The following is a 27,886-nucleotide window of genomic DNA, read 5'->3' on the forward strand; positions in this document are numbered from 1 at the left end:
CCTTTTGAGAATAAGACATAGGCCTTTGGGTAACTTCAAGACGAAAAAAAAAAAAGTCAAAAAGCGTTGGGAGAAGGTGTGGGAGGACGCCTTTCCCCTTCTAAAAGGAAGGTATAAAGGGGCTCATAAAGAGAAAAAAGGAACCCTAAAATGCGGGGCGGCACATAGGACCACACAGCGGGCGCTCCCGGCCAGGGGGTCCGAGTCCTCCTCCGTGGTGGTGCGCCCTTGTGCTCAGCAGCCCTCCTTAAGACACCTAACCTCCACCTTCTCCAGCCTGCCGGCTCGGGGCCCACGGACCCCGTCCGGGCGGGGGACGGTAGGCCTCGTCAGGAGGGGCCCCGAATACAGCCCGAGGCGGGGCGCGAAAGGCGCCACCAAAGCCCGTCAGCGGCAAGGGGCGGGGGCCGGCGGTTGCTCAGGGACCGGGCGGGTCAGGAGGTGACGGGAGGAGGAGACAGCAGGAAGAAAGGGGGATTGGGAAGCAGCGTCCCGTCCGTCGGCGCGGACAGCTCTGCCAAACCTCCGACTCCCCCAGTCCCGCCGCCGCCGAGCACCCTACAGGGCGAGAAGGGAAGTCCACAAAGTGCTGGAGCAGAGGGGAGAAAATTCAAAACGAGTCTACTCAACCTCGTCTTGGCTCCGAGGCCCCGCCATGGAGACCAGCACAGTGCGCACGCGCGCCCCTCCCGGAGCGCGCCGCGCAGTCGCTTGAGATAAGACCACTATCAGCCACCGTCGCTAGTTTCCCTTCTGATTCGTTCTTTTTTTCGTATCCCCGCCTCTCACCTGGATCTAAAGCCTGAAGCTAGTGTCGAGAACCCTAGAAAAATCTCGGTAGCCTGAGAGTCTGATTGGGAGTATGCTTGAAAAAGTAAACCTGGAAAGGCTTTAGTGAATTAGAGCTGAAGGCAGAGGAAATATAATAGATAATTTGGCTGGAGTCGGGAAGGTTTAATGCAAATAAGATAGCCTAAGGGCAGCGTGGGAAAAAAGACTACAATACCCAGTGGTTACAGTGTGTGAGAAGCGCTGCTTTCTGGGGGTTGTAGTATCTAGGAGCTGTGTTTGAATTATCGGGACTGAGGATAACCTGTTAAAATTAAAAAAGAGAGAGAGAGAGAGAGGAGAAGCCTATTTGAATCGGGCCTCTCTGTATCTTCACAATCGATTGTAAGCTTAAATATATTTTTTAAAAATACAGATTAAAGGGACGCACCGCCTTTAAGACTATGCTTTACTAATCGATGACTCCTAAATCTAGGAATAGGTAGTTGATGTTTGTGGGCTGGGCCTTGTGGAAGAGAAGCCTCGTGGTGCCTCCTGGCTCCTGGCTGAGGAGGCCCGAGGAAAGAAAGCGGAAGCCCAGTGTTCGACTGCTGCTTTTCTCTGACACGTGCGGTCTAACTTTGAGCTGCCTCTTTTTGCAGTCCTGAGAGGCCAAAGCGCCGGTTGTCTGTTACCCATACGTTTTCGTAGGCAAGCCATGGCTCAGCTCCAGACACGCTTCTTCACTGACAACAAGAAGTAAGTAAGCGTACTCCCTTTCTCTCCCCTTCTCTCCTCCCCCCTCCCGCCTCCCGCCCCCCAGACCCGGGATCCTTTCCACTCCGGTATGACCTTGTGCATCCCTGGTTATCTTTGCCATCAATTCACTTTTTCCCTTTTTTTGGCTGGATTCCTCGCTTGAGCGAGTTTTCGTTCAAATGGAAGCGGTACCTTGCGAGGATTTCTCAAGGATCACCGAGCCTTCTTGCCTAGACTCAGGCTGTATATAATTTGAATTGTGAGTGTAGAGGGACCTGAAGGGCTTCAGGTTTGCTTCCTGAATGAAGTGCATTATGTAATTGAACAGTGAACAACGGACCAAGTCGTTATAGGCTGTCTGCTTAGTGGTATTTCACAGTGTCTGAAAACACAACTTCATTTTCCTACGTGGGTGATAGACGATGCTTTTCTAAACCAGGCTAGAAGGTGGAGCTCTCAATAGGGAGTTGGTAGAACTGGTTTTTGATGAGTATGAAGTCAATTCAGTTACAGATTTGTGTATTTATATACATAAATCTACACGTATACGTGTGTATATATATATACCTGTATGTGTATACCTATATGTATGTAAACATTTTACAAATGGTCCCCAGGTATGTAGCAATCATTTGAAACCTAATTATATTCTGCTTTGTGGCGTATATTACACTATTAATTAACTTTTTTTTGTTTCGCCTGGTCCCTTCAACTATATTGTAAGCCTCTTGATTGTAGAGACTATCTTATGCTTCTTGGATTGACTGAGTCAACAAATGTTTGTCAAGTTCTTCTGGAACTGATGATAAATAATAAATATTTGTTGTATTAACAAGCTAATGTCAGCTATAAACTAAAAAACTCCCACCTCAATTAAGATTATATTTTTGATTCTGTGTTTGTAGCTTTATGTGTTGACCTGGTACATCATATTCACTCCTCTTGTATTGTTGCTTACAGTACATTTAAATTGTATTATCAATACAGATGAGTATATATACTTAGTCGAAATGCTTCTAAAGGAATATGGTGATGGAATAGCATGATCACTGTATTTTTTCTAATTAAAAGTTTTATGGAGATTATTGTTGATTCACATGAAGTTTTAAGAAATATTAGAGCACTGTATTTTAACTCCTGTGATAAATGGATAAACATCATATGTGTGTATGTGTGTTTGTGTTTATATATTTAGGTTTTCCAAAAAGGTAACGAAACCTAGAAATTAAACTTCTCGCTTCTTCCTTTCACGCAATACGTTCTCATCAGTAAAATGAGAGGGGAAAGTAGATTTATTCATGTATATGTGTATAATTTACATATACATGTATCTTCCTATATGAGTATGTAATTATGCTACTTTTCCCTACTCATCTTACTGGCCAAAATATCATAGTAAACCAAAACTTTAAATTTCTAGGCTTTGTTATCTTTTGGAGAACCTAAATAACTTTTTACTTTTTTCAGCATGATAAATATATAACTATAGCCTTACTACTCAAAGTGTAGTTTGCAGACCAGCAGCATTGGCATCACTTGGGAGCTGGTTACAAAAAGCAGAATCTCAGACTGTACCTCAGACTTGCTGATTTAGAATCTACATTTTAGCAAGATCTGAAACCTCCATCCCCCTCTCCCATTGTGACAAAAAGAGACTTATCATAGCATGTCTTGGTGAGCCCTGGAAGTTCTACCTTAACATCTTTTGAAACTTTTACATTCCCCACAAATATAGCCTAAATTCAGACCTTATGAAGACTTTTTTGGTTTTGTTTTTTGTAACAACTTTATTGAGATGTAATTCATGTGCAATAGAATTCACACATTTAAGTGTCCAATTCACTAGTTTTGAGTATATTTGCAGAATTATGCAACCATCACCACAGTAAATTTTAGAACATTTTTCATCATCCTTTAGCTGTTACCCCCTCCCCCCACACCCAAATACTTCCAAATCCCCCCAGCCCAGGGCAATCACTAATTTACTTTCTGTCTCTATAGATTTGTCTGTTATGGACATTTCATATAAATAGGATTATACAGTACATGGTCTTTTGTGACTGGCTTCTTTCACTTAGTATGATGTTTTTCAAGGTTCATCCATGTTGTTTTATATATATATCTATATATACATATATATAGATATATATATAAAACAGGGCTCATCAAGACATGTTGTAATAAATCTCTTTTTGCCACAATGGGAGCGGGGGTGGGGGGAAGGCTTTTTTATATGTGTATATATATATATATCAGTACTTCATTCCTTTTTACTGCTCAATAATATTCCGTTGTATGGATATACCAAGTTGTGTTTCCATTGTTCAGTTGATGGACATTTGGGTTGTTTTCACCTTTTAGCTATTAGGAATAGTGGTGGTGTGAACATTTGTGCACAAGTTTTTGTGTAAACATATATGTTCATTTCTCTTGGGTATATACTTACGAATGGAGTTGCTGGGTCAAGTGGTAATGCTGTGTTTAACTTTTTGAGGAACTGCCAGATTTTTCCAAAGCAATCATACCATTTTACCTTTCTACCAGCAATGATAAGGGTTTAATGTCTCCACATACTCACCAACACTTAATATCTGTCTTTCTTATTGTAGCCATCCTAGTGGGTATGAAGTGATATCTCATTGTGGTTTGACTTGCACTTCCTTTATGACTAACAGTGCTCAGAATCTTTTCATGTGCCTGTTGATCATTTGTATACCTTCTCTGGAGAAATGTCTATTTCGATCCTTGGCCCCTTTTTAAAATAGGGTTGTCTTTATTACTGAGTTATAAATGTTCTCTATATATTCTAGATACATGTTCCTTGTCAGATATGTGATTTGCAAGAATTTTCTCCCATTCTCTCTCACAAGAGTTTCTTAATCTGCCTCCTGCTGTGTGTGCCTGTAATCCAGTCTCTGCAGTGCTGCCAAGAAAGATCTAACTAAACAAAATTCTGATGATGTTATTTGACTTGGACAGTGGTTCCTCCATTGCCTAGGGAAAGAAGTAAAAAGTACTTCACAGAGCATCTAAACTACTCCATGCACATCTCTTTAGCCTTATCTTTGGTCACTGTCTAGAGTAAAGTAACACTTTCTGGAATAAGCTGGGTGGGCAGCTCTTTAATAACTCTTAGCTATTTTTTTTGCTGCTCTCCCTGCTTTCCTGCACCCCTTCTTTCTGCCTTGCCACACTTCACCTGGCAGAAACTCACTTTTCTAGATGTAGTGTAAGAGTGATGTTTTTTATGCATCCTTTCAGACTCTGTTCTCCCAGCCCCCTTTTCTCTGGTTGAAATGACCTACCACTTCCTTGTTCTCCCATTTTATGTATTACTTATGACACTGTTCTTACATACTTTCCTCGTATTTGATTACCAGACTTTAACCCTTTCCAAGAACAGAGACCACAGGTTAATTCATTTTTTGTTAACCCCATGTAGCAAAATGTCTGGCATGTATTAGATACCCAATAAATGTTTGTTGAATGAATAAATGCACATTTGTTAAAACATCTATAGACTTGATTTATTGTTTCCTTTTTGTAGATATGCGGTAGATGATGTTCCTTTCTCGATACCTGCAGCCTCTGAAATTGCTGACCTTAGTAACATCATTAATAAATTGCTTGAGGCCAAAAACGGTGGGTATATATACTCTGAAAAGTTAGGAGAAAGCACAGTGACACTAACTAGACTGAAATACATGACATGTTATTTATAGCCCTTTGGGGGCATTATTTTATAATATTGCATGGATTTTATCATGGTAAAATTTATAACATGGATTTCCCTACTGTATGATAGTTTGAAAAATGCTTTGAAATAAGTTTTCAGGAAAAAAGAAATTCAGTTTAATCTGCTTTTAAGGCAATATGGAGAGAAGGTGGTTGAGATTTAGGAGTAAAGATTTTAGTGTAAAAGTTGTGATGTAGAGGTAATGAAGACGTGAGGGCTAGATTGAGTAGGCATAGAACAAGCATCTTGGTGCTTCTACAAAGCAAAATTACAATATCTGAATTTGAGCATTTGTTTTGTATAATAACAAATGCCAGTATTGATACTAGTATTTTAGTATTTAAAATTCATTTTAAAATAATGGATAAAACAAACATAAATATGCTACAGTATCAAGTAAAACATTTATAAAGATATAAATTAAAATAAATTAAACGTATGTAAAAAAATTATGGGCTATAAATTTATATGTAAATTTAATATAAAATTAAAATGATTTGAACATTGTAAAATTAATATGAACAATATATGCAAAAATATTGATCAAACAAGATTGGTCATAAGTTGATAATGGTTGAAGTTGGGTGATAGGTATAGGAAGGTTTATTATTCTCCACTTTTGTATATGTTTGGAATTTTCTATAATAAAATGTTTCTTTAAAAAGTAATGAAACCATATATATAGTAGAAGATTTAAACATGAAAAATGGAAAATAACATAAAGCATAATCTTTAAAAACAAAATTTGTCAATGGAGCCATCATTAGAGGCAAGCTTTTTTTTTTTTTTTTTTTTTTTTTTTTTGGCGGTACGCGAGCCTCTCACTGTTGTGGTCTCTCCCATTGCGGAGCACAGGCTCCTGACGCGCAGGCTCAGCGGCCACGGCTAATGGGCCCAGTGGCTCCGCGGCATTTGGGATCTTCCTGGACCGGGGCACGAACCCGTGTCTCCTGCATGGGCAGGCGGACTGTCAACCACTGCGCCACCAGGGAAGCCCTAGAGGCAAGCATATTTTTATGCAGATGTTTCTGATGCTTTTAAAGCTCTTTTGATTCTACCCTAGTTGGAGGAATGGGGAGGTGAGAATTGTAAACTATATTTTACACTTCCTCTTCCAAAAATCTTATAACTTTTTTGTTAAGCTTAAGATGTTTTTGAACAACTTTTTTGCAAGGGGACAAGGTCTTTTCATTGTTAGCAAGATGTAGTTCTTGATACAGAGATATTCACATAGCATTTCCTATCGGTTCTTATCTTTCACCATGGATGTACAATAGTGTAGAGATTCTGATGCATAGTTAGTTTTCTAAACTCCAAAGATGTCATATATTCTACTTGTTGAAAAAAACTGAACTAGCATAAGAATTATTTTCTTGCAAGACACTTTGCAATATCAGTATATGGTTGGTTGTTGTTACCCAAATATTTGCATATTTTTCTAAACTTGTAGATGAACATTGATTTGTCTTTTTGTGTAAATCGATTAACTGAGTCACTGCTCTTGAGTTGAAGATGCAAAATGATTCAGATTTTTATTTTATTTTATTTATTTATCTTTGGTTGCGTTGGGTCTTCACTGCTGCACGCGGGCTTTTCTCTAGTTGCGGTGAGCAGGGGCTGCTCTTGATTTCGGTGCGCAGGCTTCTCACTGTGGTGGCTTCTCTTGTTGCAGAGCATGGGCTCTAGGCACACGGGCTTCAGTAGTTTTGGCTCACGGGCTTTGTTGCTCCGCATCATGTCGGATCTTCCCAGACCAGGGCTCAAACCCATGTACCCTGCATTGGCAGGCAGATTCTTAACCACTGCGCCACCAGGGAAGCCCAGGTTCAGGTTTTTAAAAAAGTAACAAGCCAAAGAGTCAATGAGGGAATTTTTCTTTAAGAAGGATTTTATTATAGCTAATAAATCAGAAAGAATAAAGAATTTTTAGCATTTTGTAACTCCAAATGAAATAATGGATTTAAGAAGTGAATATAGCTACTAAAGCCATTTATTAGGTAAAAGGCTAACAAAGAACGTTATGGTGGATGGGATCAGACTGACATCATCTGAACTCAGAGGTAGATCTTAATATCATAAAAGGAGACACAGTGAGATGGTGTGCTTTCTAATGTGATACAATAGGAAATACAATATGGTGTGTAAATATCTTGCCAGAAACAGACAGACCCAAAGTCTAATCAGGCATTTGGGTCTGCCTAATGTACAGGTTGTATGTAGGTGGTAGAGGAACATGTTAAAGGATACCTTGGAGATATAATCAACCAAAGCCAGAATGTAAGAAGTATTACAAGAAGACCCAGTTTCTTCAGCAAATAAAAGGCAATGGAAAAAAAGGACAGAGAACTGTTAAAGATATTAATCAAATATAATGTGAGGACTTCGGATGCTGATTCTAGAAAGCTCACTGTTAAAAGACATTTATGAAACAAAGAAATATGAACATTGACTGGCTTTATGGTATTAAAAGGAATAAGTAATGTTAAATTTTTAACATTGTGACTTTTTTAGTCTTTATATTTTAGAGATTACACACTAAAGCATTTACAGATGAAATTATATCATTTCTGAGTTTTGCTTTAAAAAAAACCAGCAGGAGAGTGGAGGGAGGAGTATAGATGATTGTCCATGAGTTGGTAAAAGCTGGGAATGAGGATTCATTATGTTATTCCTACTTTTGTATATATTTGGGATTCTTCTTAGAATACAAAGGTTTCCTTAATCAACATGATTACACCATCAACAATAAAAATATTATACCAACAGAACAAAGTATTTCTGTTCTTAAAAATCACATAATATACTGGAATACATGGTCTGATTGTGCCATGGAGAAATTCTGGAGAAACTTGGAGGCCATACTAGGATAATAGGTACCTGTTTGTTTTGGGGGGTCTCTCATTTACCTCTGCCAATACCACTTCAGGTCCTAACAATGATAATTTTATTATGTATTTTCTTTAGAGTTCCACAAACATGTGGAGTTTGATTTCCTTATCAAGGGCCAGTTTCTGCGAATGCCCTTGTTCAAACACATGGAACTGGAAAACATCTCATCAGTAAGTTCAAATGCTTACCTGCTCTATTTTACTTAAGGTATTACCAGATAATGTAGGAAAACTTCATTTAGAATCAGCCTGAATCTACAGGAACCAAGAGCCTTTTGATTACTGTTTTTTCCTAGAAACTGAACCTCGGTTTCTATATCTTCAATGTTTAAATTCCCCCTTTTTTTCTAAGAGTATTATTCAAGAAATGCAGATGAATGAACAAGGAAAGATAACTTCATATTTGTGGAACAGTTGTCAAGAAAGGGAATAGCAAATATATGTTTACTACTAATAAAGGTATATAAAATGATAGTGTACATATATAAACTTATGGGTTAGGTTATTGTGATTTATAGTGATTGCCCCTTTCTCTAATTTTCAAACTTATTATTACTTTTATAATTTAAAATATTTATAATTGCTTTTATGATTAGGGGGGCAATTTTTGGAACTGTGGTGAAATATACTGTGGCCTCTCCCCTTGCGGAGCACAGGCTCCGGACGCGCAGGCTCAGCGGCCATGGCTTACGGGCCCAGCTGCTCCGCGGCATGTGGGATCTTCCTGAACCGGGGCACGAACCCGCGTTCCCTGCATCGGCAGGCGGACTCTCAACCACTGCGCCACCAGGGAAGCCCTTAACCATTTTTAAGTGTACAATTAAGTGGCATTAAGTACATTCACAATATTATGCAACCATCACCGCTGTCCATTTCTAGAATTTTTTCATCATCCTAAACAGAAGCTCTGTATCCATTAAACAGCATGCTTTTATAAAGTTTATTATATTCTTTTTTTTCTACTTTTGGCATAAGTTTTCCAAGGTCATTAATATTTCTTGATATTACTCTTAGCATATGGTTAGGTCAAATAAAATTTTTCACTTTTTATATGGCTCCAAAATTTCTGGATTCTGAAGGGGAATTATTACATGAAGGAGATAAATTACACCGGGGGTCCTTTATTTTCATAACATACCATTTAAAAACTGCACCACCTGATTGATTTTTTTTTTTTTTTGGCGATACGCGGGCCTCTCACCGTTGTGGCCTCTCCCGTTGCAAAGCACAGGCTCCGGACACACAGGCTTCGCGGCCATGACTCACGGGCCCAGCCGCTCCGCGGCACGCGGGATCCTCCCAGACCGGGGCACGAACCCGTGTCCCCTGCATCAGCAGGCGGACTCTCAACCACTGTGCCACCAGGGAAGCTCTCTCTTGATTGATTTCTGGTTTCTCTCTGTGACTAGGAAGAGGTTGTGGAACTAGAGTACGTGGAAAAGTATACTGCACCTCAGCCAGAACAATGCATGTTCCATGATGACTGGATCAGTGCGATCGACGGGGCAGAGGAATGGTATTGCCAGATGAATGTTTTTGTATCCATTTTAAGTGTACTATATGAATATTTTTCTCTGATTACTTGTTCTTTGTGAAAGTAATTTTGTGATATATATATATATATATATATATAGTGACCATGCCAAAGACCTTTAAATTTAGTGTAGTCAAGAAGAAACGTATCTATTAATAGGTTTTCTTTTCTGTCTAAAGATGTTGTAGTGATATTTGTCTTCCGAATAGGTCGTGTGTCTTAGGGCATTTATTTGATTATGTTGCTTTTAAGACCAAGAATATAATTTGTTTCATAGAGGGAAAAAAACCTTTTCTAGCCACAGGTCTCCCAGCCTACTACCCTGAAGATGCAGATCATGCTATTTTTAGGGCTGAAAAGGGCAGACTGGAATCAAGAAGGTATGAATCGTTCAGAGCAGACCCCCTCTGGCCTTCTTGTAGAAAAACACCTCAAGAATGGATCTCAGTAGGAGCTTACTTTCAAAGAATGTCTCCCTGGAGTTATTACATAGTTATGTTTTTACTGGTTTTACTTTTACTTTAAATGGTTCTACTGCTTTTTTATTTAATGGTTTTCACTGGTTAAATACAAAGGACTATTAGGCTTTTCAAACAATTCGTTTAGCTTCCCTGGGAGTGGTAATATTTTACAACAATCATAAAAATGAAATCTAGGGTTTGTCAGTTACATTTTTATTTTAGGAGGTCAGGAAAAGCCAAATATAACATCTTCTGATTTATTCTAGTGTGTTTTGAAATCTTAATCTTTATATTAAAGAAGAGTTTAAAAATATAATCCTCAAGGTTTACTTTATCAGTGCTTTAGAAATATAATTGATTTCAGGATTTGAGAAAAGCTGTTTTTTGTGTTTCATAGGATTTTTTTCTCCTCACAGGATCTTGACTGGTTCTTATGATAAGACTTCTCGGATCTGGTCCTTGGAAGGAAAGTCAATAATGACAGTTGTGGGACATACAGACGTTGTAAAAGATGTGGCCTGGGTCAAAAAAGGTTAGGACTCTGCCTAAATGGAGAGGAATCCTGGATAGGGAATTGGAAATAAGCCATTTTCGATGCTGGGGCAGAATGGGGACAGGATAAGAAATGTCTCATGCCTCAGTTTTTAAAGGGTCTTTCAAAAATATACACATAAAAAAATCCGTAAATCAGTAGAAGTGAATCCTAAAATTATATCACATAATATACATTTTCAAGTTAATATTGAGTGTGTTAAATGCATGTCTTTTATAGTTTTGTTTTGTTTTTTGGCTGTGCCCTTTGGCATGCGGGATCTTAGTTCCCCAACTAGGGATCGAACCCGCTCCTACAGTATAAGCACGGAGTCTTAACCACTGGACCTCCAGGGAAGTCCCTGTACTATTTTTGAAGAATCTTCCCTTTTATACCATAAGTTAGCTTCTTTTTTCAAAGGTGGCTATATGAGGTCTTTTACCTTTTTAACATCTTTATCAACAACTACAAAAAATTCCGTTCTTAGTTTTGGAACACTATTTAAAATTTTTGTACTAATTTGTTTCTTATCCTTGTGTTCTCCTTTCTTCAGACAATCTGTCTTGCATACTACTGAGTGCCTCTATGGATCAGACTATTCTCCTATGGGAGTGGAATGTAGAGAGAAACAAAGTGAAAGCCCTGCACTGCTGCAGGGGTCATGCTGGCAGTGTGGAATCTATAGCTGTTGATAGCACAGGAACCAAAGTAAGTAGCTATTGTGTTATTAGTATTGTGTTCAATTAGAATTTGAGCTTCTTGTGCAAAAATGTCTTTTCTACATAAAGTTACTGTGATCGGCCTACTTCCATAACAATTGGTGACTAAAGAATATGATTTCAAACCAAAAGTAAATACTCATAATGAGAGATATGAAGAGTCACTCCCTGACTCTGGGTATCTCTGGTTTAGAATTTTATATAAATAGCAGAAATTTTAAGAACTCAGGTAAAAAAGTAATTTCTTTATGTAACCTCCTCAAATCATAGTGATTGACATTTTCAGTCCTTCAGCTACTCATAGTGCTGTCATTAATTGAAAATGTCTAGCTGATCCCCTAAAACTTAGCATGCACTAAAGTTAGCATTAATCGAGGTTGTTTTACTATTACTGCTGATCTACTCTGTATCACAACAAAATGGTAAAAGTTAGTCAAGCTATGAGGGCAACACAGTATTTACTTAAGAGGGGTTACAAACTCCCCCACCATTTGAAAATTCTCCAAACCACATGAAGTATTCTAGATTTAAGAGTGTTTCTTCAGCATTTCTTTGCCAGTTAGCGTAACAGAGGACGATTCTGCATTCAAAGTTAAAAATTTATGAGTATTCATATTGAGGCATAAAGAAGGTTTACATGTTGTTGAGTCCAAACTTAAGTGAATTAACTGTACCCTGTCCTTTGGCTATAAGAGATAGAAACTCATCCTGAACATTTTTTAGCTTAAAAGACCCAAGGAGGGAGTGATGCACCACATCATGAGCAGGGTGATGATGCATTTGGATGTCAGGAACCAATGGAGTAGAGGCTTGCATGTGGCTAGCACACCTCCTCCCTCTCGTCTCCCCAAATTGACTTCATTCTCTTACCTCAGTCTGGCTTTCTCCACATGGCAATAAAACCTGGCCTTCAATATTCCCAGGTTTTACATCCTATACTGTCTGTCCCTGGAAAAAGATTAACTTCAGCTCTCTAAAACACAAGTTTTCAAAAAAAAACACAGTTTTTTTCAAAAAAAACACAAGTTTTCTCTTTCCTCTGAAGGAGGAAGAGACCTACTGCCACAGTGTAGGTCAGTTGCCCACCCTGATCTAAGCAACCATGGCCAGGGTACGGGCCCTATAAGAATGGCAGCTCTTTCAGTTGCCATGAGATTGAGGGTACAACTTCCCAGAGACTAGGAAGACAGGCAGATAGGTGATGCCATAGTAGTAAGGATTTCAGGGCAAAGTAAAGATTTCAAGTTAAATAGCAGAAGAAAACCAGGCAAACAATATGATGGATTATATTGCATACTCTTTTTCGCTTCATATATATTTTTTTTTAGTTTTGCAGTGGCTCCTGGGATAAGATGCTAAAGATTTGGTCTACAGGTAAATGAAATGTTTCTTCTACGTTGACTTATTAATGATATTTCAAGAATTTCAGTGAAAAAAAGACTTTTTAGCCCATATTTTTCTATAAAAAATGGACCAGAGCTTTTTAGGTCACAAATAAAGTACTATAGTATAGAGAAAAATTAGTATATTTCTTTGTGTTTCAAAATGTTTTTCTACTCTTCCACCCCCTTATTTATTGGACAATGTCACTGAATCCCTGCAAGTACCAATAACACATCTGGTGCAGTGTGACATAACTACCTTTGTTCTCAGAGTTCCCTTATTCAGGAATGTGGAAATAAACAAATTACCTTGAGTCATTTTGATATACTTTACTATTAGAGAAATTTCTTAGTTTAGCTGGTTTACTTTAAAAAAAATTTTTTAAATACAATTTTACCAAACTTAATTTTCTCACTTTGAAAACGTAGATTAGAAAGAACAATTAGAGGAGACAAGGGGACTCTTAGAGGAAAGTACCTTGATAATAGTAAGAAGACACTGCTAGAAGAAAAGAAGGGGGAAAACCCACATATATTTTAAAAAGTAGTAGTACAGAACTATTTATTGCATGGGTAAGCAGATCAAAATACCTCTGTTGCTTCTGAGGAAATTGCTATATTACTGCACAACACCCTAAATACAGTTAAGCCCAGCTTAAACAGTTTTAAATAATTATGTGTAAAATGGCAGGAAATATAAGTCCATTTTAGTTAAAGCAAACAGTTTTGAGGCAGAAAGTTGTTTGTGTAGGAATTTTTCCTTTTGTGAAATACTTTTTGATAGTGCTGGGTAGATGAGATATTATCTATGATTAGTTGTTACCCTTAAGGTGCTTATAGTCTAGTTTGGGAAAAGCACATGACATTTATAAAATAGTTACAAAACATTAAAATCTATGGGTTTTTTATCTGGGTTTGCTACCTAGTCAAATGATGGATAACGAAGATTTTAATCAAAAAATAACTATCGGGCTTCCCTGGTGGCGCAGTGGTTGAGAGTCCGCCTGCCGTTGCAGGGGACGCGGGTTCGTGCCCCGGACTGGGAGGATCCCATGTGCCATGGAGCGGCTGGGCCCGTGAGCCATGGCCGCTGGGCCTGCACGTCCAGAGCCTGTGCTCCGCAACGGGAGAGGCCACAGCAGTGAGAGGCCCGCATACCACAAAAGAAAAAAAAAACTATCTATGAAACACTTTTAATTTATTGTTAGAAAAGTGAAATAGTCAAGAAGAATAAACATGGCTGGAATGTATGTCCTTTTTTTTTTCTTTTTTTTTTTTTTTGCGGTATGTGGGCCTCTCACTGTTGTGGCCTCTCCCGCTGCGGAGCACAGGCTCCGGACGCGCAGGCTCAGTGGCCATGGCTCACGGGCCCAGTCGCTCCGCGGCATGTGGGATCTTCCCGGACTGGGGCACGAACCCGTGTCCCCTGCATCGGCAGGCGGACTCTCAACCGCTGCGCCACCAGGGAAGCCCTGTATGTCCTTTTAACATGTGTTTACTTACCATGTCATTCCCTTCATAATATAAATGCAATCTGGTCAGAACTCTCCTACAACTATAATAGTAAGCAACTTTTCATAGATATGGTAAACTGATGAATAGCCATAATGATAATCTTAATAAGATACCAAACTGGGTAGGTTTTAGGATTTTAATGTATAACACTTTATTTTTTGCTTTCTCCTTTTCGAAGATTGGTAAGCCAGGTATTGTTTTTAGATATAATTTCCATTAACCAAAATGAGGAGAAATGTTAACTCCCTAACCAGTTGAGATAACAGAGAAAGTATATACCTAGAAATATAAGAATTATTTGAGACTGTTTGTAATTAATATTTACCTTAAATTTTAACTCTATCAAATCTAATTCTCTGTGATACAGTCCCTACAGATGAAGAAGATGAAATGGAAGAATCCACAAATCGACCGAGAAAGAAACAGAAAACAGAGCAATTGGGACTAACAAGAGTAAGTATTTGTGAGAACTGACAGTATTGGGCTTAGGGTTTTTTTTTGATAAATTGATTGATTGATTGATTGCTGCAATGGGTCTTTGTTGCTGCACTCTGGCTCTCTCTAGTTGCTGTGAGCAGGGGCTACTCTTTGTTGCCGTGCGCCGTCTTCTCATTGTGGTGGCTTCTCTTGTTGTGGAGCACGGGCTCTAGGCACACAGGCTTCAGTAGTTTTGTCATGCAGGCTCAGTAGTTGTGGCTTGCAGGCTCTAGAACGGAGGCTCAGTAGTTGTGGCACACGGGCTTAATTGCTCCGTAGCATGTGGGATCTTCCCCGACCAGGGATGAAACCCGTGTCCCCTGTGTTGGCAGGCGGATTCTTAACCACTGCACCACCAGGGAAGTCCCGGCTTAGGTCTTTATTGACAAATATATGTTAATTTAATATAATTGTTCATATTTAGTTTCCTTTTGTCTTGTCTTGCTGCTTCAACCATAAGGCTTTCTTTCAGTAGATTTGTAAATTGTTATTATAAATACTCTGCTGCATTTATTTGAGTTATTGAATGTAGTTTCATTAAGCTAGGTTTACAGCTTGATAGGTTGATTATTTAGCTATTATATTTGGCCTCATGGTGAATTTTTTTTTTTTAACATCTTTGTTGGAGTTGCTCATGGTGAATTTTAAAGTAGGATCTTTTAATTGTTGAAGCTTGCGCTAAATTTAGTGAAATATCTCATTACCTGACTGTTTAATGATAATGTTGCAGACTCACAGACATAGAAAACAACCTTATGGTGACCAAAGGGGAGAAGGGGTTGGGGGGGAGCAAATTAGGAGTTTGACACAGACTACTATGTATAAAATAAGTAAACAATAGGTCCTGCTGTAGAGCACAGGGAACTATATTCAATATCTTGTAATAAACCATAATGGAAAAGAATCTGAAAAAGAATAGATAACTGAATCACTTTGCTGTATACCAGAAACTAACACAACATTGTAAGTCAACTATACGTCAGTTTAAAAAATAGTAATAGTAATAATGTTTCATACACTGAGGATGTAATTCTAGTACATCTCCTAAATCAGTAGAAACCAAGAGTTTAATTGAGGTTTTGATTCTATCATTTTGCTATAGATCCAATTAAATCAAACTCAGAAAGTTAATCCAGATTCTTATTTGCTCTGTTCCATTAGAAGGATATTTATCATAATATGATCTGACCTGTATTAATATACTTAATGAGAAGAACAATACTGAGTCAGATTTAGGAAATCATATGTTTCATTCATTTTCTAACAGCTGTAATGGATGTGCATTAAATCAGGCACACATTTGCACATTATTTCTTATAGTCACCAATAACAAGATAGATATCTTATAAAAACTGTTGAAAATGAGGAATAAGTGATTCCTCAAACTCACGTAAACTGCAGTAAACAATAGCACTTACTGTTTCCAACTGAAAGTAGTGGTTTATAATTTATACATTTAAACATAGACAGCTGAATTGCAAGTTGAATGATCTGGTGGCAATTCAGCTTCCTTATCACTTCTCTCATAAGACACATTAAAGCTGGAAATGCCTTACCAATTGGATAATGTGCCAGTGGTAATTTATTGATGCATATCCCTGATCAATCTTTAAAGAATATATCTGAGTAGAAAAAGACTTCTTGAATTATCAAAATACTTTACTTACAAGGTAGCTTTTTTTTTTTAACCTTTATGTTAGTTGAAGTTTGGCATACGTATAATTAAGTATACAGCTCAATGCATTTTTGCAGTTGTGTATACCCAAGTAATCACTATCTAAATCAAAACATCAAGAATTAACAACACCCTAGAAGATGCCCTCTAGGCTCCCTTGAAATCAGTAACCTCCTAAAAGTGATCACTGTTCTGACTTATCCTAGATTAGTTTCACCTAGTTTTAAGCTTCATATACAGGCATACCTCATTTTATTGCACTTTGCAGATAATGCATTTTTTTACAAATTGAAGGTTTGTGGCAACTGTGTGTCAAGCCTGTTGGTTCCATTTTTCCAGCAGCCTTTATTCACTTCGTGTCTCTGTGTCACACTTTGATAAGTCTCAAAATATCTCAGACTTTTAAATTATTATTATATTTGTTATGGTGATTGGTGATCAGTGATCTTTGATGTTACCATTGTAATTGCTTTGGGGTGCCATGAACCACGCGCATATAAGACAGTGAACTTAATCAGTAAATGTGTATGTTCTGACTGCTCCACCGACCAGCCGTTCCCCCATCTCTCTTGCTCCTCTCGGGCCTCCCTACTCCCTGAGATTCAACAATATTGAAATTAGGCCAATTAAAAACCCTACAGTGGACTCTTAAGTGTTGAAGTGAAAGGAAGTCTCATGTCTTTCACTTTAAATCGAAAGCTAGAAATGATTAAGCTTAGTGAGGAAGGCATGTCAAAAGCTGAGAGAGGTCAAAAAGATAGGCCTCTTATGCCAGTTAGCCAAGTTGTGAATGCAAAGGAAAAGTTTTTGAAGGAAAAGTGCTACTCCAGTGGGCACATGAATGATAAAGTGAAACAGCCTTGTTGCTGATATGAAGAAAGTTTGAGTGGTCTGGGTAGAAGATCAGACCAGCCACAACATTCCCTTAAACCAAAGCCTAATCCAGAGGAAGGCCCTAACTCTCTTCAATCCTTTGAAGGCCGAGAGTGGTGAGGAAGCTGTAGAAGAAAAGTTTGAAGCGAGCAGAAGTTGCTTCAAGAGATTTAAGGGAAGCAGTCTTTATAACATAAAAGTTCAAAGTGTAGCAGCAAGTGCTGATGTAGAAGCTGCAGCAAGTTATCCAGAAGATCTAGCTAAGAAATTAAATGAAGGTAACTACACTAACAGATTTTCAAAGCAGATAAAACATCCTTCTTTTAAAAGAAGATGCCATCTAAGACTTTTATGAGAGAGGACAAGTCAATGCCTGGCTTCAAAGCTTCAAAGGACAGGCTGACTCTCTTGTTAGGGGCTAATGCAGCCTGGTGACTTGAAGTTGAGGCCAGTGCTCATTTACCATTCTGAAAATCCTAGGGACCTTAAGAATTATGTTAAATCTACCCCGTCTGTGCTCTGTGAATAGAACAACAAAGCCTGGATGACAGTACATCTGTTTACGGCATGGTTTACTAAGTATTTTAAGCCCACTGTTGAGACCTACTGCTCAGAAAAAAGATTCCTTTTTAAAAACATTACTGCTCATTGACAGTACACCTGGTCATCCAAGAGTTCTGATGGAGATGTTCAAGAAGATTGATGTTATTTTCATGCCTGCTAACACAGCATCCATTCTGCAGCCCATGGGTCAAGGAGTAATTTCAACTTTTAAGCCTTATTATTTAAGAAATATATTTCATAAGACAATAACTGCCATACTTAGTGATTCCTCTGATGGATCTGGGCAGTCATCTGAAAACCTTTGGAGGGACTTCCCTGGTGGTCCAGTGGTTAAGAATTCGCCTTCTAATGCGGGGACGCGGGTTCGATACCTGGTTGGAGAACTGAGGTCCCATATGCTGCGGGGCAACTAAGCCCACACCCCACGACTACTGAGCCCACGTGCTCTGGAGCCTGCGCACCATAACTAGAAAGAAGCCCGCGCGCTGCAACAAAAGACCCCGCGTGCCGCAACGAAGATCCCGCAACTAAGACCCGATGCAGCCAAAACTTAAAAAGAATTAAAAAATAAATTTTTAAAAAAGCTTTAAGAAAAAAAAAACCTTTGGAAAGAATTCACCATTTCTAGATGCCATGAAGAACATTCATGATTTATCGAGGTCAAAATATCAACATTAACAGGAGTTTGGAAGAAGTTGATTGCAACCCTCATGGATGACTTTGAGGGGTTCAAGACTTCAGTGGAGGAAGTAACTGCAGATGTGGTAGAAATAATTTTAAAAACTAGTACTAGAAGTGGAGCCTGAAGATGTGACTGAATTGCTGCAATCTCATTTAAGACTTTAATGGATGAGGAGGTGCTTTTTATGGTTGTGCAAAGAAAGTGGTTTCTTGAGATGGAATCTACTCCTGGTGAAGATGCTATAAAGATTATTGAAATGATAACAAATGATTTAGAATATTACATAAACTTAGTTGATGAAGCAGCAGCAGGGTTTGAAAGATTTGACTCCAATTTTGAAAGAAGTTCTACTATGGGTAGAATGCTATCAAACAGCATTGAATACTACAGAGAAGTTGTTCGTGAAAGGTCAATCGATGTGGCAAACGTCATTGTCGTCTCATTTTAAGAAATTACCACAGCAAACCTGGCCTTCACCAACCACCACCCGATCAGTCAGTAGCCATCAACATTGAGGCAAGACCCTCCAAAGGCAAAAAGATTATGAGTTGCTGAAGACTCAGATGATGGTTACCATTTTTAGCAGTAATTTTTAATTAAGGTATGTACTTTTTTAATACATAACGCTATTGCATATTTAATATACTACAGTATAGTGTAAACATAACTTTTTTTTTTTTTTTTTGGTACGCGGGCCTCTCACTGCTGTGGCCTCTCCTGTTGCGGAGCACAGGCTCCGGACACGCAGGCTCAGCAGCCATGGCTCACGGGCCCAGCTGCTCCGCAGCATGTGGGATCTTCCCAGACCGGGGCACGAACCCATGTCCCCTGCATCGGGAGGCTGACTCTCAACCACTGCACCACCAGGGAAGCCCTAAACAATAACTTTTATATGCGCTGGGAAAACAAAAAATTCTTGTGACTCACTTTATTACAGTGTTTGCTTTTTTGTGGTTGTCTGGACCCAAACCCTCAGTATCTCTGAGGTATGCCTGTAATATCTGTGAGATTTCATTCATCTCCTGCATGTAATAGTTCTTTTCAGTAATAGATAGCATGCTATTACATGAATATACCAGAATTTATTTGCTCTTGTTTTGATGGACATTTAGATTGTTTCTAGTTTTAGCCACCATAAATAAAGTTGCTGTACTTGTTTTTTGGTGCACATATGTCGTCATTTCTGCATATGTAGAATTGCAGGAGTAGAATTGCTGAGTGACAGGGTACGCACATGTTCAGTTTTATGAATGTTTAATACTGCCAAAACATTTTCCAAGATGGTTATATCAGTTTATACTCCCACTGACAGTATGAGAGTCAAAGTTACTCCACATCCATATCACCACTTGATATGGTCAATTTTTTAGTACCATAACTGATTTCATTTTATCACATAACATGTTTACATTTACTTACTGTTAAAAGGTGTCTTATTTTGTGATTTTTGGTGGTGTGTAGTGTATTTTAAGTCCCAGCCCTTTGATAGCTAATTTTGAAGTCCTGTTCATGTTTTTAGCCCTTTTTTTTTTTTTTTTTTTTTTTTTTTTTGCTGCACCACACGGCATGCGGGATCTTAGTTCCCCGACCAGGGATCAGACCCATGCCCCCTGCAGTGGAAGCTCAGATTCTTAACCACTGCATTTTTTTTAAGTGTGTTGCTTATCTTTTTCTTATTGATTTGTAAGAGATCTTTTTATATTTTGTTTTTATTTTTTATTTTATTTTATATTGGAGTATAGTTGATTAACAATGTTGTGTTAGTTTCAGGTGTACAGCAAAGTGATTCAGTTATACATATATATGTATCTATTCTATTTCAAATTCCTTTCCCATTTAGGTTATTACAGAGTATTGAGCAGAGTTCCCTGTGCTATACAGTAGGTCCTTGTTGGTTGTCTATTTGAAATATAGCAGTGTGTACATGTCAATCCCAAACTCCCAATCTATCCCTCCCCCCTTCTCTTCCCCACCCCCCAGAACCATAAGTTCATTCTCTGTGAGTCTGTTTCTGTTTTGTAAATAAGTTCATTTGTATCTTTTTTTTTAGTTCTGCATATAAGCAATATCATCTGATATCTGTCTTTCTCTGTCTGACTTACTTCACTTAGTATGATAATCTCCATGTCCATCCATGTTGCTGCAAATGTCATTCTTTCTTTTTAATGGCTGAGTAATATTCCATTGTATATATGTACCACATCTTCTTTATCCATTCATCTGTCAATGGACATTTAGGTTGCTTCCATGTCTTGGCTCTTATAAACAGTGCTGCAGTGAACATTGGGGTGCATATGTCCTTTCAAAGCTAGTTTTTCTCCAGATATATGCCCAGGAGTGAGATTGCTGGATCATATGGTAGCTCTATTTTTAGTTTCTTAGGGAACCTCCATACTGTTCTCCAGAGTGGCTGTACCAATTTACATTCCTACCAACAATGTAGGAGGGTTCCCTTTTCTCCACACCCTCTCCAGCATTTATTTGTAGATTTCTTGATGATGGCCATTCTGACTGGTATGAGGTGATATTTCATTGTAGTTTTGATTTGCATTTCTCTAATAATTAGCGATGTTGAGCATCTTTTCATGTGCCTCTTGGCCATCTGTGTGTCTTCTTTGGGGAAATGTGTATTTAGGTCTTCTGCCCATTTTTTGACTGGGTTGTTTGTTTTTTTGATATTGAACTGCATGAGCTGTTGGGAAATTTTGGAAATTAATCCCGTCAGTCACATTGTTTGCAAATATTTTCTCCCATTCTGTGCGTTGTCTTTTCATTTTATTTATGGTTTCCTTTGCTATGCAAAAGCTTTTGAGTTTCATTAGGTCCCATTTGTTTATTTTTGTTTTTATTGCCATTACTCTAGAGATGGATCGAAAAAGATATTGCTACGATTTATGTCAGAGTGTTCTGCTTATGTTTTCCTCTAAGAGTTTTATAGTATCCGGTCTTACATTTAGGTCTTTAGTCCATTTTGAGTTTATTTTTGTGTATGGTGTAAAAGGATGTTCTAATTTCATTTTTTTACTTGTAGCTGTCCAGTTTTCCCAGCACCATTTACTGAAGAGACTGTCTTTTCTCCATTGTATATAATCTTGCCTCCTTTGTCTTAGATTAATTAACCATAGGTGCATGCATTTATTTCTGGGCTTTCTACCCTGTGGGGCAATTTCTACCCTGTTCCATTGATCTATATTTCCATTTTTGTGCCAGTACCATACTGTTTTAACGACTAGCTTTCTTTTTGTATTTTGTATTCAAGGTCTTTGCTGGATATAGGTATTATAAGTATTTTCTCCCACTCAGTGCCTTGCTGATAACTTTTATTTTTAGGTGTGCACGTTCATAAGCTTGCTTCCACTGTTCATTTTATTTGAGAGAAATCACAATATATTCATTTTTTTCATTTAGGTTTTTATAAGCTTTAAATCTGTGCATTCATAAATTATTAATTGAAGTTATGCTAGAAACCCTTGAAGTGCTATTTGAAGTTGAAATTAGAAATAATAGGAAAAGTTGGGTTATTAAGACCAAAATAAGACAAATATCAAAAAGTTATTTTCTCTCTGGATTTCTTTCTAGTACCTGGCTTGTATTAATATGAGTAATGCTCTCAATCAGTTCATTTACTGGTCATTTGTTTCATATATTAACATAGAATAAGGTTTTTTCCACATTTTCTCTCAAAATTGCTGTTTTTCCTGCAGTACTATTCTTTTTTTCAGCATTTGTTCTTTTTTAAAAATTCATTCATTCATTCATTTGGCTGCCTCAGGTCTTAGTTGCAGCACGCAGGATCTTCATTGCGGCATGAGGGCTTCTCTCTAGTTGTGTGCAGCCTCCAGAGCATGGGCTCCTCTGTTGCTTGCCCCACGGCATGTGGGATCTTAGTCTCCCGACCAGGAATCGAACCTGCGTCCCCTGCATTGGAAGGTGGATTCTTAACCACTGGACCACCAAAGAAGTCCCCTCCAGTACTATTCTGCTGAAGTTTGTTTGCAGTAACAATGCCAAAGTTGACTTTTCTATCTTAAAAAAAAAAAAAAAGTGTACATGTAGGAAAATTCACTCTTTTTGGTGTATAGCTTTTGAGTTTTGATAAATACATAGAATATGTAACTACTACGTATTCAAGATATGGGAGAGTTTGCCATCCCCTGAAACTCATGTTGCCCATTTGTAGTCAGCCTTTCCTCTCTATTTCTATCACCTGACAACTACTATCAGATCTCTGTTCCTGTCATTTTTCTTTTTCTAGAATATCATATAAGTGGAATCACACAGTATGTAGCCTTTTGCATCAAGCTTTTTTTTCACATATCGTAATGTATTTGAGGAGGGAAACAAAGAAAGATTCATCCAGATTATTGGGTATCATGGTTTATTCCTTTTAAATGCTGACTAGTAGTCTATTGTATGGATATACAACAGTTGGTTTAATCATTCACCAGTTGAAGGATATTTGGGTTGTTTCTAGTTTGACAGTTATAAATAAAACTGCTATAAACATTTGTGGACAGTTTTTTATGTGAACCTAAGTTTTCATTTTTCTTAGGTAAATACCTAGGAATGGGATTGCTTATTCATATACATTTACCCATCATTTTACATGCCATTTCCTATCCTGGAGCCTCTGATTGATTGTTACCTTACTTTTTGTTTTGGATCACAATAGAGGTTGTTCTGTTCCTCACTCCTCTATCAGGTTCCTTTACTACTTCCAGGAAAATTTTAGGCCTGGAAGAGAGACCTTAGGGATCATTTGGTCCAGCAGTTGGCAAATAACAGCCCCACAGGTGATTTGGCTGTGGCCTGATTTTGTACTACAGAGTGCTAAGAATGATTTTTACATTTTTAAGGGGCTTTAAAAACAAAGAACACGGAACAGAGACTGTATGTGGCCTGGAAAGGCTAAAATTTTTACTTTCTGGATCTTTATCAAAAAACTTTGCTGATCTCTAATCTAGTACAACCCCCTTAACATTTAAGAAGGTTAAATGTAACAGTTACACAAGTAAGTCAACTGTCCCCCATTTCAAGAGTTTTCCTTCCTTCTTTTACATGTTCTTTTATTTAAGACAGACAGTATACCTAGTTTGATGATTTTAATTTGAGAGGGACATTAGAGATTTTGGAATTCTAATAAATGAGCCATGGGCATTATTTAAAGATTGGATGCTGAAGAAATGAGGTGGTGAGAATAACCTACTGCAATTAATTAACCTGGAAGAGTTATGTAGAAAATAGCAGCACCTTACCTCAAACCTAGGTCTTTCTGACCCCAGAGCTTTTTCTTCTAGCTTCTACATATAACATCTTTGTCAACTGGGAGAATTTAATTAGTGTTAATATTCCTCAAAATGAAAAGTAGAGCAGAAGGGGAAGCAACAGAATACTGTGGAAAGACTACAAATTTTGGAGTAATATTTGGGTTCAATCTCAGATCTGCCATTTATAAACAGTATGACCTTGGGCAAGTTATCTTTCTCAACTTCAGTGTTTTCATATATAAAATAAAAACAGAAATATGTCTTGGAGGATTGCTGTAAAGAAGAAATAAGGTAGGATATGAAAGCTAAAGCACCTGACAAAATATCTGGCATATCAGCTTTAAAAGTAATAACTATTATTATTGTTTCAATCACTCTAAACCAAAAATGCTTTCCCTTTTGGGTGTCCTTCATTTCTAGACTCCCATAGTGACCCTCTCTGGCCACAAGGAAGCAATTTCCTCGGTTCTGTGGTCAGATGCTGAAGAAATCTGCAGTGCATCTTGGGACCACACAATTAGAGTGTGGGATGCTGAGTCCGGCAGTCTTAAGTCAACTTTGGTAAGACAAATTCAGTGTTTCTCTGATTAATTTTGAGCTTTTAAGCCCGGTAAACTTCTAGGAGATGGTTACTTTTCGCCCACCCTGGTTACATGTTCTTTCCTTTTTTTTTTTTAGACAGGAAATAAAGTGTTTAATTGTATCTCCTATTCTCCACTTTGTAAACGTTTAGCATCTGGAAGTACAGATAGGCATATCAGACTGTGGGATCCCCGAACTAAAGGTGAGTTGTGTAAACCTCTGAAGGAAAAATATGAGTGAGTAACATCCGTTTCTCTTCTCACTAGAGATGTGTATAAAAAGATACTGTTCTAGAAATTTTTGGGGGGGTTCTGCCTACTTCTGTTTTCTAAAATTTAATAATGGTTGTCTGTTTTGTTCAGATGGTTCTTTGGTGTCGCTGTCCCTAACCTCCCACACAGGCTGGGTCACATCAGTCAAGTGGTCTCCTGCCCATGAGCAGCAGCTCATTTCAGGCTCTTTAGATAACATGGTTAAGCTGTGGGATACGAGAAGGTAACTCCTGTTGATGACTTACAAAGGAAATCTATCATTTGCCCTGTTGTATACAGAGAAAATGAAATGAACACTGAAATGACTATCCAAAAGCAAAAGGGTTAAAAGAAAGGTCTGGGTCATATATCCTGAAATGATACATATTGATATCAAAAAGGAAGGCCAGGATCAAAGGAATTTTCTTAATGTTAATATGTTGGGTTTTTTTTGCATTCTGAATGAATTTAATTGTGATAGTTTATCTTTTGCCAAAAACACAATTTATGAAATCCATCTTTCTGACCTTGTTATATAAAATAGGAAAAAAAACCCGAACCTTAATATAAATATGATAATTATAGAATTCGAAGGGCAGTGGCCTGAATGAATGGCACTGTGGTCAAATTGTAAATTATGTGTTAATAGGCAATTAAGTAAAAATACAGAATTTTAAAGATAAAATTTTAAGGTTCCTTTCTTACTCATCAGTTAGTGCTGCGATACTAATATATGCAGAGGGCCCCCAAGAGAATGCATATACAATTTATTTACATATTTCTACAAGTAGAATGGAGAGGCAGTAACCAAAACCACAGTCTGCTAATGATACAGGAAAAACAGGAGAAGTAGTCAAGTAAATGCTCAGAATTTTAAGATTAAGTGGTTATTGGGGCAAGGATGGTAAACTAAAATTTTCAGAAAAGTATAAGTGACTAGTCATATATGTTTGTTTAATACTATGAAATGCATATAACATGTTAATATTTTCATCTTTTAGTTGTAAGGCTCCTCTCTATGATCTGGCTGCTCATGAAGACAAAGTTCTGAGTGTAGACTGGACAGTCACAGGGGTAAGAATTTATTAGTTATTTGGTAGAGAGGAAGAAACTACATTATGTTTTTAGAATAAATCTGGTATTTGTGTTTACAGAGTTACTAGTTTCAATATATCTGATATTTATAATTCTGTATTCTAAGTTGCATTAATATTCATAAAATCTCATATCTCATTTAAAGAAGAAAAAAATTGTCCTTTAATATTAGGAGTAGTAAAATTTGAATATTTTGAAGCACTTTTTTTCTCATGAGTATTTTATTGAAATGTTTTAAGTCCCTAAACTTGCTACTTCAGACTAATTGGATCAAAGTATTTGCTACTTAGAAAAATCTTAGATAATATGGCTGTATTATAAAATGTTCTTCAAGAATTACAATTAAATTATACACACACACACACACACACACACACACACACACACACACACACACACACACACACACACACACACACACACACACACACACGTAAAAGCTCTTATTGCCTAAGAACGCTTTCCAAATGCAGGTTTGAGGGCTATCTGAAAAATCTGTAGTATCCATTTACCTACAAAACAATGTGCCATCTTTTAAAAACGTAATTTTCTTAAGCAGGTAAAACTATATTACCCTTCAAACGTTTAAATTTTATTACATTTCTTAGCAAATGCTTCATAGAAAGTACAGTAGCATATTATGCCTCAACCAAATTAAAATCACCACTTTTAAAGTTTTAATATAGTGTATATATATATAGTATATTTGTAATATAGTAGTGAAATTTGATGCAATTGGCCCGTTTTAGTATTAACTCTCAATGCAAGTTAATTGCTCATCCATAATTCCTTCTGTAATCAGAATCATCAGTATTTAATTAGGTTCAGCAATCATATGAAATAATTGTATTTACTTCTGTGTTTATGTTTTTTTCCTCTCCCTTTACGCAGTTACTTCTGAGTGGAGGAGCAGACAATAAATTGTATTCCTATAGATATTCACCTACGACTTCGCACGTGGGTGCATGAAAGTGAATGATAAATTTGGCTACAGAGATTCCTTCTGTAAATGAAACTGATAGAGAATTCTCAGATTACATCGATGCAGATGCAGGAAGCAGCCTTTTAGATTAAAATTTATATACTGTTTCACCCTTGATGATAGTTATCACTGTCTTTTTCTTTATTTTGTATTTATTATATAACAGTTATGTTTATTAAATGTAAAACATGGCCTGCATTCTCTACCTTATGAAAACCCTTGAAATTAAACTAAGTTTTTAATTTATCTTTAAAGGTATTGGTTTGAATTAAGAATTGCTTTTGAAATGCTATAAAAGCATTATTAAAAATTCAGTAATTGTTCAGATTTTTATCTCTAAGGGAGAAATTTCACTTTTTAAAAAGTTAGCTGTTTAAAAAAAAGCATCTAAAAAAACTAATAAATTTTAATAGAGAAAAAATTAGAAATACAATCTGTGTTTGGTAAAATAAGTTATGTCTAACTATAATAATGTTCTTTGTAGGTATTCAGGACATTAAAACATGTAGATACTGCCAGTTAATTAAGAATTTGTTGAAATGTTTTAAGTGAAGTACTTTGTATTAAAGATAAGTCAGGGAGGGGACTTCCTTGGTGGTCCAGTGATAAAGAATCTGCCTTCCAATGCAGGGGACGTGGGTTCGATCCCTGGTTGGGAAACTAAGATCCCACATGCCACAGGGGAGCTAAGCCTGTGCACAACTACTGAGCTTGTGCGCCACAACTAGAGAGCCTGCATGCCACAAACTACAGAGCCCACGTGCTCTGGAACCCACACACCACAACTACAGAGCCCACGTGCCCTGGAGCCTGTGTGCCACAACTAGAGAGAGAAAACCCACGCACCACAACTAGAGAGGAGCCCGCATGCCACAACTAAAGATCCCGCATGCTGCAACTAAGACCGGATGCAGCCAAAAATAAATAAATAAATACAATATTTTTTTTTAAAAGATAAGTCAGGGAATTCCCTGGAGGTCCAGTGGTTAGGACTCTGTACCTCCAGTGCTGGGGGCCTGGGTTCAATCCCTAGTCTGAGAACTAACGATCTGGCAAGCTGCGTGGTACAGCCAAAAATAAAATTTTTTTTTTAAATAAAGGGAAGTCAGACTCCTTTAAAAATAGCATACAGATTTCATGGTAA

The 27,886-nt window shown here is 37.6% G+C and overlaps 1 protein-coding gene across 3 annotated transcripts; it reads left to right on the top strand.

Annotated features, from left to right (window-relative positions):
• The first annotated feature begins 450 nt into the window (after positions 1-450).
• Positions 451-26,989, top strand: WDR12 (WD repeat domain 12). 3 transcript variants are annotated; one of them, XM_060152300.1, is made up of 14 exons: positions 451-837; positions 1,431-1,527; positions 5,075-5,169; positions 8,228-8,322; positions 9,561-9,667; positions 10,563-10,678; positions 11,232-11,386; positions 12,726-12,771; positions 14,662-14,747; positions 24,253-24,393; positions 24,511-24,616; positions 24,777-24,909; positions 25,667-25,739; positions 26,652-26,989. In XM_060152300.1, the coding sequence occupies exons 2-14, from the start codon at positions 1,487-1,489 to the stop codon at positions 26,727-26,729; spliced, it is 1,272 nt and encodes a 423-aa protein (XP_060008283.1). In that variant the 5' UTR covers positions 451-837; positions 1,431-1,486; the 3' UTR covers positions 26,730-26,989. The 3 variants fall into 3 exon arrangements, with proteins under 3 accessions (XP_060008283.1, XP_060008284.1, XP_060008281.1); XM_060152301.1 differs by lacking the exon at positions 451-837 and adding an exon at positions 943-1,173; XM_060152298.1 differs by lacking the exon at positions 451-837 and having other exon boundaries at positions 1,237-1,527.
• The last annotated feature ends 897 nt before the right edge of the window (positions 26,990-27,886 follow it).

Source organism: Lagenorhynchus albirostris, chromosome 6 (genome assembly GCF_949774975.1).
Source record: "Lagenorhynchus albirostris chromosome 6, mLagAlb1.1, whole genome shotgun sequence".
Classification (NCBI taxonomy): domain Eukaryota; kingdom Metazoa; phylum Chordata; class Mammalia; order Artiodactyla; family Delphinidae; genus Lagenorhynchus; species Lagenorhynchus albirostris.